Source organism: Perca fluviatilis, chromosome 15 (assembly GCF_010015445.1).
Source record: "Perca fluviatilis chromosome 15, GENO_Pfluv_1.0, whole genome shotgun sequence".
NCBI classification, from domain to species: Eukaryota; Metazoa; Chordata; class Actinopteri; order Perciformes; family Percidae; genus Perca; species Perca fluviatilis.
The window spans coordinates 27760270-27774926 of NC_053126.1; the positions used below are offsets into that span (position 1 = coordinate 27760270).

A 14657-nucleotide genomic window follows, 5' to 3' on the forward strand; every position below is an offset into this window, starting at 1 on the left:
ATATGGAGCGTCTACCCCAGTTCATGTGAACGCAAATGTAAAATTTTAAACCAAAAAAAGGAATACTTGGAATTGATGGTGGAGGTAAATATTCATGAAAAAGGACAAGTTTGTCAACGGGCAACACAGATTTTTGAGAATGAACAACTAAACACGTTACACACTGGACCTTTAATATTTACACATATCTCCACTTTATGTTGTATATGTGTTCTGAAAGATTCAAACCAGAAGCTGAGGAGCAGGGAAGAGTATGTACAGTATGTCTTTGATTGAATTTTTTTTTTAGCTTTTTGATATTTTGATCATTTCATTGCCTGATGAATAGTTAAATCATACATTATGATATACTGGCCCAATCCCAAAGTCCGGACTCACAGACTCACAGACTTTGGTGCGCGTTCTCGCGAAATTCGTAAGGGCTTAGGGTTGTCCCAATGTGGAATTTCGAAGGGCGTGAGGGTTTGAGTACACACTTACTGAGCCCTTTCCGCGAGTCTGCATCAATGCAGACTTCACCAAAGGGATTTACCCACAGTTCAAAGCGTTGTGACGTTTACCGTGGAGATGGTAGGGAAATTACAAAGGTAAACAACAGCACGACACACGGCCACGGAACGGACCAACCTGTGAAGTGCTGTCCCAATCCCATTTCTACCTATCTGAGCCCCTGTGGCCTCACACACTCGCTCACTTAGTACCTGAGATCAATTAAGTCTGTGAGTCTTTAGTCCTTAATCCTCAGGGCTCACTTTGGGATCGGGCCAATGTTTAATATTGCTAAACTGTTCACCCAGTATTCCCTAAAAATGTAATACATGTTTTTGTTTTCATAAAATATGACTGTTTCCTGTAATATAACCGGTTTTCTGCCAGACTGCAAGGTCAGTCAGGACTGAAGGGTTCTTCATCCTTTGTTTCCTTTTGTCTCTCTTCAGTCCTTCCGCATTTTTGCATCATTATTCATGTGTTCTAGTATATAAGGAAGTACACACACACACACACACACACACACACACACACACACACACACACACACACACACACACACACAGCGTGTCACTATCTTTGTGGGGACCCGTCATTGACATAATGCATTCCCTAGCCCCTTACCCTTAACCTAACCATCACAACCAAATGCCTTACCTTAACCCTTAGCCTCACCCTTAACCATAACATAAGTCTAACCCTAAAACCAAGTCTTAACCCTCAAACTGCCCTTTAAACTTGTGGGGTCCAGCATTTTGGCCCCACAAAGCTGTCCAGACCCAACAAGTATACTGTATTCCCAGTTTTTGGACCCCATGAACGTAGTTGCGCGCACGCACGCGTGCGCACACACACACACACACACACACACACACACACACACACACACACACACACACACACACACACACACACACACACACACACAGCGTGTCACTATCCTTGTGGGGACCCGTCATTGACATAATGCATTCCCTAGCCCCTTACCCTAACCCTAACCATCACAACTAAATGCCTAACCTTAACCCTTAGCCTCACCCTTAACCATAACCTAATTCTAACCCTAATCCCCATGAATGTAGTTATACACACACACACACACACGCTGCAGGAGGTGGTGAACAATGATTTATCCACCCTACCTTTCTGCTTCTCTCTTACCAAAGGAGAGCATTATGTTGCCTGGAAACTCCACTTAACAAGGTCAGAGATAGGAGAGAGAGGTAAAGAGAGACTGACAGCTCAGCCTCCACCAGTCCTCCACTGAGGATACAGCTGCTTTCTCTCCAGGACACGGGTCAGGTCAGTAAACACTCTTATTTCTCAGACATCACTGTGCTGAATTGTATTGCCTGCTGAAAGCCATATTCATTTTGTTATTATTTTAGAGCAAAGGATTGCATGTTTTATCCCATGGCAGTTAGTCTCTCACCTAAATACATTAGGTAGTAAGGACGTATTGTATGTGCACATTACACAAAATGAATACCTCTGACTCATATGTTACGTCATGTTTATTCAGACACCAAAAGAGCTTTAGTGGCACAGTTAATAACTGGTACTCTTGTTCTTGATTTTAAGGTTACCAGATGTTACACAGTGTCAATTTTAAATGAAATGGCTCACAAAGAATGTCATTATGTTTGCCAAAAAGACAGAAATTAATGTTTAGTTAGCCTTTACTTTGATTTTTCACATAGGGTTACAAACCACATACCTTATGAGTAATATATGATTTTTGTAATAGACACAAAGGTCTGAAAAAAAGTCGCATGAAATTATAATTTTAAATTTTTGGTCTTTTTGTAGTATCATTTTTAAATGCATCACCCCATTCTTTATATGGTTTATATTTAATGTAAGTCCACACACGCTGGGGCATATTTAAATGCATGACAGAGTGATAAAATGTAATAACCATCTTATTATCAAAATGGTCAAACTAGCGATTAGCTGGGATAGGATATTCAGTGTGTTGCACTGCGATCCGGTAATACAGGAAGAGGTCAGTAATCAGAGGAGCTGATGGCAGTGGTTGGGTGTTAAAGTGTATCAGGTTACTCTGATGTCAGATCAAAAACTCTACACACAACGCAGCTAGAGAGGAAGCAGGTGTACATCTAAACATGATCGTGGTATCAGAACAAAATATCGCATCATATACAGTATATATTGTATATTGCTTAAGCTACCTGCTAACTTTTGACACTTCAAAAGTGGAAGTTTAAGCGTACCTGTTGCGGTTTTATCAGCTGATATACAGTAGATTCAATGTTATACCAGCTTCTTTATATGCTGCCTGCACTACATTTATAGCAATAGTTTGACATTTTGGGAAATAGCCTTTTATTTTTTTGCCTAGAGTTCGATGTGAAGATTGATACCACTCTTGTGTCTGTCTGTTGGACATAAGGTCGCAGCGAGCAACCACTTAACAATGGGACACAGAAAGCAGATTAGGACATGTGGAACTGACCTTTTATTGGGTTTCACCACTACAACACCGTAATGGCTCCAATGAGTTAGTATTGCACTTTCATAAATTTGGGGGATTTGGGAGGGACATAAAAAAACATTATGGTTAAAATCAGTGGTAAGTACAGTTACTCCAGTACTGTACTTAAGTATAAATGTTGAGGTACTTGTCTTTTCTTTTCATGCCACTTTCTACTTCTACTCCGCTGCATTTCAGATAGAAATATTGTACTTTTTACTCCACTACATTCATCTGTTACAGCTTTAGTTACTAGTTCCTTTACACATTAAGATTTCTGCACACAAAACACATGTAGTTTATCAAATCTGATTTTTTTATTATAAATTAAACTAGCCAACAATATTACAGCCTACAAGTCCAGCTGAAATGATTAGACCATTAAACACACAACTGATTGGATCCTTTACACTTTCTACAATGAGAGTTCTTTACTTTTAATACTTTGACTACATTTCCCTGATGATACTTACACACTTTTACTAACATTTTCAATGCAGGACTTTTACTTGTAATGGAGTATTTTTACAGTGTGGTACTGGTACTTCTACTTAAATAAAGGATCTGAATACTTCTTCCACCGCTGGTTAAAATCGATACAGCCCCAAACACTATAATTTCCCATGATGCAACTCAATAGCATCTTCCGCAAGACCTTCCCTGTATGGGAAATACCCTCGTTTCTCAAACTCCACATAATAAAATAAAAAATAAAATTCTGTCATAATTTTGAATACACAAGTTAAGATAAATATGTAGACGGTATGATGTTGTTCATTTTCTCAGACTTGATTACAACTATTTTCACAGGCTGAGTAGGACTCCTCATGAAGGGTCAACAGATTTCCTCATCCCTACCACCTACACATCTTTAAAGTGGCTATAGTCACTATTTTATATTAACAATGCGGACCGCATGACTACATCTGTGTGAAGAGGTGGGGGTCGCTTGTTGTGACCAATCCACAGAGTTATCACCAACAGCTCCATGGAGCTCTACCAGGCAGCATTTAGCAGGTAGAGAGCCAGCTATTTAATGTGCTAATGCTATGCTAATGTTGCTCTGTGTCTGCTGGAAAAGTAAATAGGCAACCGTTTGCTATCACATTAACCTTATCAACTGAAAAGGTGATAATAAGTCAACGTTGTGTTTACACCTGGTCTCCACTGCCCCCAAATTACCACACAATCTGTTATTGCAGGTTTAAATATTCCATTAACACTTAACATTTGTCTTGCCGTTCTGTTTTATATAGCCTACTTTATATATTATTATCAATGTAACCTAGTCTATATCGACAACGTTTCATTTCCGGGTCTGTTCAGACTGTCCGTCCCCTTCCTCTTCCTTTTGTGTTGGCGTTCTAAACTCTGGTGGATTTCTGAGGACTGTGGTTAACTGCTCCTCAGATCTCTGCAGGGTAAATCCAGACAGCTAGCTAGACTATCTGTCCAATCTGAGTTTTCTGTTGCACCACTAAAACAACTTTTGAACGTACACACGTTCCACCAAAACCAGTTCCTTCCCGAGGCTATTTTGCAGGGGCAACGTCATTGTGTCCGGGGCTTAGACGATTGCGATTGGTTTGAAGAAATGCCGATAAACCACAGCGCGTTTTTCTCCCATCCCGGAATGCTGTGTGGACTAGCCAGACCTTCCTCCACAGCGCTGTGGAGGATGGTCTGGGAATGTGAGATTAATTTGACCTAATGCATGAGCAAAACAACAGTTTTTCAGTCATCACGAAATAAACCAAGTCAGACTGTCTCCTGTAGCTGCTGCTGTGCGTCAGGATGTCGGCCATGCACTGGGAGGCCAGGCGGCGTCAGAGTGCTCTGGACCGCAGGATGGCCAGAGACAAACAGCAGGTAAATGGTGTTGTAATAAGCTATTAACAACTATTACGCAACATTCAGAACATTAATGTAGAAACTAACAAATATTTGCTATGTAAAGATATAGTGGAGCAACGGCATCCTGAGCAGAGAATGAAGTCACGCTCCCTCTGTGTGTCTTGTAATCCGAGCTGCTCTATTCTTTGGTTTGGTAGCCGGGCCGGGCGTTAGTTAGTGCCAGGCCCCCAGGAAGTACACCGGGCTTTGAGGCAAACTGGACATAGCGGCCAAATGGTGGAATTGCAACGCAATGATGTTTTAAATAGCCAAATTATTTGCAGGGATGTTGTAGATTTAGAGTGAGGAATCATTTAAAAAAAATCTAAAACAGCGTTTGTTTCATTTACAGTTTGTGGTGGATCCATGATGGAACAGTTAAAAATAGAACGTCTACGGTGGATGTTCTTAAGACATTTCTTCCAAAACTAGTCATATAGACGGTTCTGCTGATGGTGATCCAGCAGCAGTCTGGTCTACTTTATTATTGAACAACAGCAGGGCTGATTGGAAACTGAGAAGGGCCATTTGACACCCCAGCATGGGGTCAAACTCGTTTCCTGTGTGAATCGGACAGCTTGTATCTGGTTGCTGATTTCCAGGATGTGTTCAGAATCAAAAACAAAATGGATGTCTATGGTTTGGACATACTTTTTTTCCAGTTGGATTTCGACATAAGACACCTATTAGATCAAATGTCATGTATAGGCATTAAAAAGAAAGACTAAAAATAGATATCCACGTTGAAATAAAAATGCATCCAAAACAACGGCAGTTATCTTCTGCAAAATCCATTTTGTTCCATAAGACAAAACTAAACAGTGTTTCCAAACTGGGTCACTGAGAAACTGAGAGCTACAGCTCCGGTATCCTGAGTGGAACGTTTCTCTGATAGGGTTATTTAGGGTGGGAGTATTTCTGAAGGATCAAAAAGACTTTGAAGACCAAATTGTATTTTTTCCACACAGAAAATAATTTCATTTGAAAATAATTTAAAAAAGGTAGGCTTTTGTTTTTGACCCCTTTTTAATAAAAATCTTTTCCTTTCTAATGGGCCTTCTGGGGGACATACTGTAAATAAAGTGGGAAATTGAGTGTTAAACACTTCCTTACCTGCATTTTTATGCACCAACTTATGGTGGAAACATTTTTAAGTATGTGAAGGAAAACACAATATTCAGGAGGCAGGGGACAATTCAAAATATAAAATTATAATGGAATATAATGCAGTAAGGGGGCTTTCACATCACCGGTTATGAAACGGTCTCAATGTAATAGTAATGCCACTATATCGGACGGCAGTACAGCCTGCCGCGGACAGACGATGCTAGACTATAATCGAAGCCAAAACATCTCGATCGCCCCCTGGTGGCTGGCTGCAGTATAGGTCATTAGCCCCGCCCCCTCCAAGTTAGTGGATGGGACATGGACCACACAAAAATAAATAAATCTAAGTACACTTTAAATACATTTTCGCCATTAAGTGTTCGTTTTTCTGATCAGTTTGGTTTTAATTAGAATCAGAAAGGGTTTTATTGCAGAGTACGTTTTTTAACACATACAAGGAATTTGTTTTGGTGTTGTTGGTGCACATCACACATTCTCTAAATGGAATATTAAAGAATATAAGTATAATCAATATAAGTATAAGTACATAGTATGTTTTAAATTAAAAATAAAGATAGAAATAAAAAAATAAAAATAAATAAAGAGCAAAGAGCAGATCTGATGCTATAAAAACCGTGTGAAAACGTCATGATTGACAGCTGTGACTGACTGACGATTGGTCGGGCGGGACTTTATAAAGCGGCTCCAGTGCCCGATCACTACTGCGCAGACTCTGGCTCCAAAATTATAAGATGGCGGCTCCCATATCAGAGATATTTTGGCTTCACTTTTTTCACAGTGGGAGAAAGTGGAGTTGCGTCCTTTATCTTTTTTTACAGTCTGTGGGACAGACCCAGATCCGGCAGGAGGCTGAGAGCTCCATACGCGACTTCTTATTTATGTAAAAGCACTTTGTGATATTTTTTCCTGTATATAAGTGCTCTATAAATACATTTTCCTTACTTACTACTTACATTCAGCCGGTCCCCAGGGATACTGCGTCCCCAGACAGACAAACTGACAGAAATATAGGTGTATGCGTCCTGAGCCGCACTCTAGACAACGTAACACAATCTCAGTGCTTCACTTTACATTAACTGCGTCGGGCTTAGGTTGGGTTCGGAAATTGGAAATTAAAACAGAATGCATCTCACATTCAGGTGTGTCCCGAGCCTCCAGTTCACTCTGCCGTCACTCCCATCATGCTCTGGTTCCAACTAGCTCCTCCCACAGAACAACAGTCATCCTCACTGCCAGGTGGCTCGCTATTTGGCGCCATTTGCTGTTGTGAATGTATGTTGACGTTCAAAAGTCTAGACTAGTTTTATATTCTGGCCAATACGCTATTAAACAGAAAAGAAATCCTTTTGAGGTTACCGTTTGAGAGACGGTCTCATTTTGCACTAGATGAAACTTTAAATATGTGCTCTGTTTTGTGGAGATGTGACCGGTTAGCTTCTTATGTGATAATAACATAACGAGAAAGTTATAAAACAGGTAGCTAAAATCAAAACACAACTCTCACGCTGTTATTGGCTGGGGGAGGGGTGGGGTTACACACCCATCAGGGGCCCAAAGGCTCTTTGTTAACGCCCAGAAACGTCCCGCACACAGCGAAATGTCGTTAAGAAAAGAGACTCCAGGCAGAAGGCAGGGTCTCTGCCATACACTTCTAGTGGCTCATAACAAGTGATGATTGGCAGGGATTTCTTTTGTATTAGTCTACACATTGTTTCATTAGTAAAATACGGCGCATATTTTACCGTTAACTGTGCTCTTTTCCGCTGCTTTCGCTGTATTTGGAGTGTTTAGTTCACCTTCTCCTTTACAGCTGTTGCAGAAGAGTTCTGAGACCAGCTCCAATGCAACCGGATCAAACACAACACAAGAACAAACAGGTATCATTATTCTTAAGATGATATATTCAGAACTAGCAGTATCACAATTCTCCAAATCCAAATTGAATTGACTTTCAATTTTAAACTTTTTTTTCCCCCCAGCACTGACTGATATGCCATAGACTAAAGGAGCTTGCACACTGCTCCAACAAACTCCAACATTCTAAACTTGGCAGTTGTTTGTCAGTTGGTAGTCTTTAGAATGTTCATAAAACCAACTGCCAGTCCACACTGCCCAGACAGTAACAGACAAGACTGACTTTTGTCACCTAGTCCTACCTTTTCTTATTTGAGTTTTGGTTTACTTAAACATGGATGAAGTGGAGACCTTGTTGAATGTGGCCAAAGTAGTTCTGGTCTACCTAGCCTGTAAAGCTGCTAGCCATGTACAGGAGAGACAGCAATCAAGACGAGCCAGGAGGAGACTGTGGTGTAAACCTTGGATATTGCGACATGCAAAACAGGGTGTCTATCCTAACTTGTGTCAAGAACTTCGCTCAGAAGATACTCCAGCTTTTGCGAATTTTGCCAGTTTTGCTCCTCAAGCTTTTGAGGAATTACTCACTATGGTCACTCCACTAATTGCCAGAAAAAACACCCATTCAGACAGCATTTTGAGCTGTTAGAATGTTGTCAATTGTTGGAAAATGGACTACATTGGTCCAACATTCTACAACTCCACCAGACCAGACTGGACATGTCAAACTAACTCCATCCAACAAACACAGACGGCCGGCCCACACTGACCCAACTGTTGGAGTTTGTTGGTATTTGTTGGCATTTGGTGGAGCAGTGTGCAAGCTCCTTAAGGAGTCTTGATTCGTAAAGATCAACAGATCATTGGTTTTATTTCAAAAGATAGGCTAAATGGGATATAACCGCCAGTTTTTCTTTTTTTCAGCAGAAAAAACAAACAAAAAAGGCATTTCACTTTACGTTGCTCCAGGTCACCCCACGACTCATTTTCCTATATAGCTTCTTGGTCTTCTAGGCTTCAGTTAACTGCTGTCCATTGATGACATTACAGCGTCCCATCATGCAAAGCGTGAGTCCTCTACTTTCCGTTTTATGGGTTTGTGGCCACCCTCTACGTTCGGAGTGTGAACCACAGCTGTGAGTCACTCGTTTCGGTTGCTGGGTTGATTGCGTTCGCACTGCCAACGACCCGCTCCATGGATCCATTGGAAGGGAGCTGAGTATGGCAGGACATCTTGACCCGCTTGTTTTGTCCCGCATCCGGGTGTGACTGCTTTGTTCATATATGCCCTGGTCTATATCGATGGCGTTTCTTTTACGGGATTGTTCCGGTGCCAGCAAAAGTTTCACCGGATGTCCCTCAATTAGGCCAGATGTCCGTCCCCTTCCTCTTTCTCTGTGATGGCGTTCTAAACTCTGGTGGATTTATGAGGACTATGGTTAACTGCTCCTCAGATCTCTGCAGGGTAAATCCAGACAGCTAGCTAGACTATCTGTCCAATCTGAGTTTTCTGTTGCACGACTAAAACTACTTTTGAACGTACACGTTCCACCATAACAAGTTCCTTCCTGAGGCTATTTTGCAGCAGCACTGTGGCTCCGTCCGCCGCTTAGCACCGCCCAAGACGATTGTGACTGGTTTAAAGAAATGCCAATAAACCAGAGCACGTTGCTCTCCTATCCCGGAATGCTGTGTGGACTAGCCAGACCTTCCTCCGCAGCACTGTGGAGATAGGTCTGGCAAAGCGAGACTATATATGCCCAGACAAACTGATCTTTGGGGGAAAAAGGGAGCCAGGGGTGAAAACAGACTGAGTCCAATATTCTCTCTCATTTTAGCTCTGGTGTAGTCTCCACCAACTCCTGAGAAAAATATCTGTCTCTTTAGATGCTAAATGCTCCACTGTGTTCACCAGTTAGTTGTGCCTGTCTGCCCTTTGCTGCTGAGCTCGGCTTTAACATAATTTCGAAAGACTTGACCGCAAGTGTGTCTGATGCTTTTTCTACTTGCTAGTCTCCCGCAACAGGTAGCTAAACTCTACCGCTCACATCTTAGCTGCATCTCACAGGCGTAAATGTATGGTGGCCCCGAGAGGCCACTGCACTGCAACTTAAGAAAACGCATGCAAATCGATCACATGATGCAACATTAAAGGGGTGATAGAATGATTATATAGGGTATTTCACACTGTTCCTTATGGTCTCCTAATGGGGTATGTAACATTGGTTGGGCTGAAAATGGCCTGGTTGATATTTTATTGGCCCTTATGCATCCCTGTGTTTTGGCCCTATTTGTAACAAGAGCTTTTCTTCCAAATATGGTATGGTCATGAATATTTAGATGAGCTGCGTGCTGATTGGTTGAGCGACTTGCCATACGCACATATTAGAGACGCTGCGATTGGTTGAGCGAACCCCCCAATACACATACATTAGAGAAGCGACAGAATCTCATATTCCAGACACTGCAATGTTTCATTACCAAATTCACTTCTGAGACTTTTTTAAGCGAGAAATCAACTATATAAAGCTGAAATATGGGCCGTTTTACAAAATTTGATGGCTAATTGCAAATTTGGTAAGACGTGTCGGACTTTAGGAGCTCCACACAGTCTGACGAGAAAGCGGCAGCCTGCTGGGCTCCATACCCAGGGCAAAGTCACCCTTTGTGGATACTGCACTACGGGGCTCCGCGGCCAGCTGCCGGCATAACTATAATATATTTACGGTTTGAATTTCGTCACGCCACTTTGATTTTAAGGCATTTTTATGAACGTGAGGCGTCTTTGTAGGAGCGACAGCAGCTGCTTGCAATATGTCCCATTCATTACAATGGGGAAATACCGCCGCTAGCTAGCTACACTGTCGCCATAACTAAATTATATTTACAGTTTGAATTTCGTCACACCACTTATACAACATCATTCCCCAATGTCTTATAAAGCTAACCGTTGTGTCCGATTTGATTTTAAGGCATTTTTATGAACGCGAGGCGTCTTTGTAGGACCAGCAGCTGCTTGCTATATGTCCCATTCATTACAATGGGGAAATACCGCAGCTAGCTAGCTACACTTTCGCCATAACTAAATTATATTTACAGTTTGAATTTCGTCACGCCACTTATATAACATCTTTCCATCATGATGGACTCCATCTCACCGCGGCTCTAACAATGAGACTCGCAGCCAAAGAGGCTTTATTTCCCCGATTGTTTGTTTAAATAACTCAACACACATACCCATTATAAGATTAACTGGAACCTGCGGGCTGCGGTAAAAGATTGCGGGCGTAACAAGCTCGCTGACACTGCGGTCAGGGCGGCGATGTAGCAACCCAGGCAGCACCAACACCGGCAATAAACTCCGACACACAGTCGGAGAAAATTTGCAATTAGCCATCCATTTTCGTAAAGCGGCCCATATTTGAGCTTTATATGGTTGATTTCTCGCATAAAAAAGTTTCAGAAGTGAATTTTGTAATGGAATAGCAGAGATCTGCGTGACCTAGCTAGATTCAGAAGACTACCTGATCTCAGGTCAGTTGTGTAGCCTACGTAAATGTTGGGGCGTGACTGTTCTCTTAAGGTTCCGGATTTTGAGACGGCTTGCGTAAGCAACTCAGCTTTGTTGGGATTCGCCCGTTTTCAGCGGCAGTTTCAAAATATGAGATTTTCATAGTAAAGGGGTGTCAGTGGGACTTTGAGCTTCTATGTATGTCCTATTTACCCACCGAACTGTCGTTATTCAACTATGACAGGGTAAAATCGGTTTTGCATTCTATCACCCCTTTAAGAGACTTTTCTCATATTGTCTTTATTTTTTCTTTTAATACCTGACCCTGTTCATTGATTTTATTGTTTCTGATGGCATGTTTTCTTCTGTATTGCTGTTTATTGACTATTTGTCAGTTGGTAAGCATGCATTCAGTTTTTCATGTGTTGTTTCCATGTTTCTAGCTGGAGACCATTGTCCCCACTGTAAGGGCAACCTGAAGACACCTGTCCATTACAGTGCCAAGATCTCCAACAGATACTCAGTAAGTATCTGCAGGGGCATCAGACTGGGAGGGGGGGGGAGGGAGGGGACTGAGTACCCAGGGCCCTCATGTGAGGAAGGCCCAAAAAGATGCCAGAATTAATAGCTGTAGATGCGGGGAGGGGCCCATAGAAAATGCCTTTCTACAGGGCCCAGAATTTTGTGCTACACCCCTGAATATCTGCACCTTCACTGTCTTTTATCCTCCTCTCCATGACATCTGAGAGGATTCAGAAGCCGTGTCCAGATTGCCTTTCACACATGTAGCACACAACAGGAGATTGTCTGTGTCAGATGTGTTACTGGAAATACTCCGTTTGGTTTAGAAGAGGGGTGGCGCTGCTTGCAATAGACAGAACATGACGTGGTTTACAACCGTGGTCATGTAGCCGGTTTGTAATTTGATAGTCTATATCCACGTCGTTCCACTTCCGGCATTGCTCCGGTGCCACCGGAAATTCCACCGGATGACACTCTTTTCACCAGATGTCCATTACCTTCCACTTTTTTTGTATTGGCGTTCTAAACTCCGGTGGATTTATGGAGGACTGTGGTTAACTGCTCCTCAGATCTCTGCAGGGTAAATCCAGACAGCTAGCTAGACCATCTGTCCAATCAGAGTTTTCTGTTACACGACTAAAACTACTTTTGAACGTACACATGTTCCACCAAAACCAGTTCCTTCATGAGGCTATTTAGCAGAGGCACCGTGGCTCCGTACAGCACTTAGCCCAAGACGATTGTGATTGGTTTAAAGAAATGCCAATAAACCAGAGCACGTTTTTCTCCAATCCCAGGAATGCTGTGTTGACTAGCCAGACACTCCTCGGCAGCGCAGTGGAGGAAGGTCTGGACATGCGATTCTAGTAATATGATAATAAAATCTGGTCCAGGACCATATTTCTCTGCCGATTATTAGGAGGGAGGAATTGGAGATAAAGCGTCCAGAAACTCCTGTAGTCTCATAACATGATGAGCCAGGGCATGCTGGGAAACACCTGGCTCTCAGCTGATTGGTTCAGAATCGACTCAACATGACGTTTTATATAAACTGCTCTCGTCCACTTTACAGGCGAGGTGCAGCTTATCTCCAACGAGCCTATTACTCGAAGCCTGACAAGATGGATTTTTTTACGTGATATGTGATATCGCGATTCTCGCGTGATCTCGTGATATTGCGAGAATCCAGCTGCCGTGCAAGACACTCTGAGCCCGGCTTTAAAGTTATGTTAGATCACCCTCAGTGTTCTAACAGACCTGATGGCATTCAGATTTGTCTGTCCTTTAAGAAAGAATTGGTCAATGACGGAAAGTATCCGGTTAACCTCCGATTTAATATGCCATAAATAAAAGCATTTATTTATTTGGCACCTATCTCAGGATAGAACTTGCTTGTAAAATCAGAGCACATTTTGAGTATTTTCACTAAGGAATAATGCCTGTTTATCTTACAGTCTTCACAGTACAGCCAGCAGTGGTGAAGAAGACGAGGAACATTCTCTGGAGCATGTTTGGATCTCTGAACAGCATCTCTGCATTTGGATTTGTCCAAACTGCATCAGTGAATCAGTGCGAGATTCTCAAATCACATCTCTACAACCATCACACACACACTACGTTATAAAGTTGAAAACCAAGGCAAGCACCACACATGCTCAACTCTCAGCTAACTATCGCACACCCCAGTTCCTGGACTCTTAAGCTGTTTACACACATAGCCGACGGCCGACCGTTGACAGAAAAGCCAGTCGAAATGATCAGTCTCTTGAGTTTTGTTAATCATTTGAACATTTTTATGTATGCATCATGTTCAACAATGCTCACACTGTTCACTGAGCTGTGATATGGAAATGTAGTCAAAGGCCCATGTCCTTTTATTACCTCCGGTGACAGGAACTAGGCATTTTGTAGACCGGACGGAAACACCATCTATGTGGACTGAATGTGAACTGATGTATAGGACAAGGTCACCAGTGGAGAGATGCTGTTTTCTTATAGGACACAGAGGAGTGTTGTTTGAGGATTTCTGTCCAATGGTAATTATATTATAGTAAGTATTGTAGAGAGAATATTTCCCATAGGATAAGGAGAAATTTGTTTTTGGCTGAAAGGAAAGGATTTCTTTTGTTCTCTGACAGTATAAAATCGATGTGCACAAACTTCTCTGTGGGAGTTATTGGGGAAAACTGATCTGGTGAGACCTTGACACTTTTTCTCTGTAACTTCCCTATAATTAATTACATAAACTTTTGCAATATATCATTTTAACCATCTCTGTGTTCTCTGTGCTTCTGTGTTCGTATATTGAGTCCTAAAGCGCATCACTGGAGAGGTCAGAAAATCTCTATAACAAGACGCTCCATATTCATGCACCATCTTGAAATACGTTAGCCGGTAAGGGACATACAGGAAATACTGCTCCGCCTTTCACGTTTTTCGCTGTCACATGATAAACTCACAGGGTGCTGCTAATGCTGCTAATGGGTATCGTAGCTTCCCGGGCCCCGGCAGATTTGAAGAAGGAAACGTGGAGGACCCCACGCATTCAAAATCCAAATTTCAGGAACAGGAGTCGTCTTCTTCGCCCAGAAAAAGAAAAAAGGATATTGAAAAGAGCACGAGATCGGCTTTTTGAAGCGTGAAGGCTACCGTAGCTGTAATACGTACTTTGAACTGCGTGGCGCGAGAGAGTTGATTGCGATCTACAATCTCAACGCTAGACGGGAGAAATTCCTACACATTGAACCTTTAAATGCTTTAAGCAAT

At 42.1% G+C, this 14657-nt stretch overlaps 1 protein-coding gene across 2 annotated transcripts; it reads left to right on the forward strand.

Moving 5' to 3' along the window:
- Positions 1 to 1708: 1708 nt before the first annotated feature.
- Positions 1709 to 13915, forward strand: LOC120575474 (coiled-coil domain-containing protein 200-like). 2 transcript variants are annotated; one of them, XM_039826282.1, is made up of 5 exons: positions 1709 to 1791; positions 4760 to 4852; positions 7815 to 7881; positions 11813 to 11892; positions 13346 to 13915. In XM_039826282.1, the coding sequence occupies exons 2-5, from the start codon at positions 4778 to 4780 to the stop codon at positions 13370 to 13372; spliced, it is 249 nt and encodes an 82-aa protein (XP_039682216.1). In that variant the 5' UTR covers positions 1709 to 1791; positions 4760 to 4777; the 3' UTR covers positions 13373 to 13915. The 2 variants fall into 2 exon arrangements, with proteins under 2 accessions (XP_039682216.1, XP_039682217.1); XM_039826283.1 differs by lacking the exon at positions 1709 to 1791 and having other exon boundaries at positions 4440 to 4852.
- Positions 13916 to 14657: the final 742 nt, after the last annotated feature.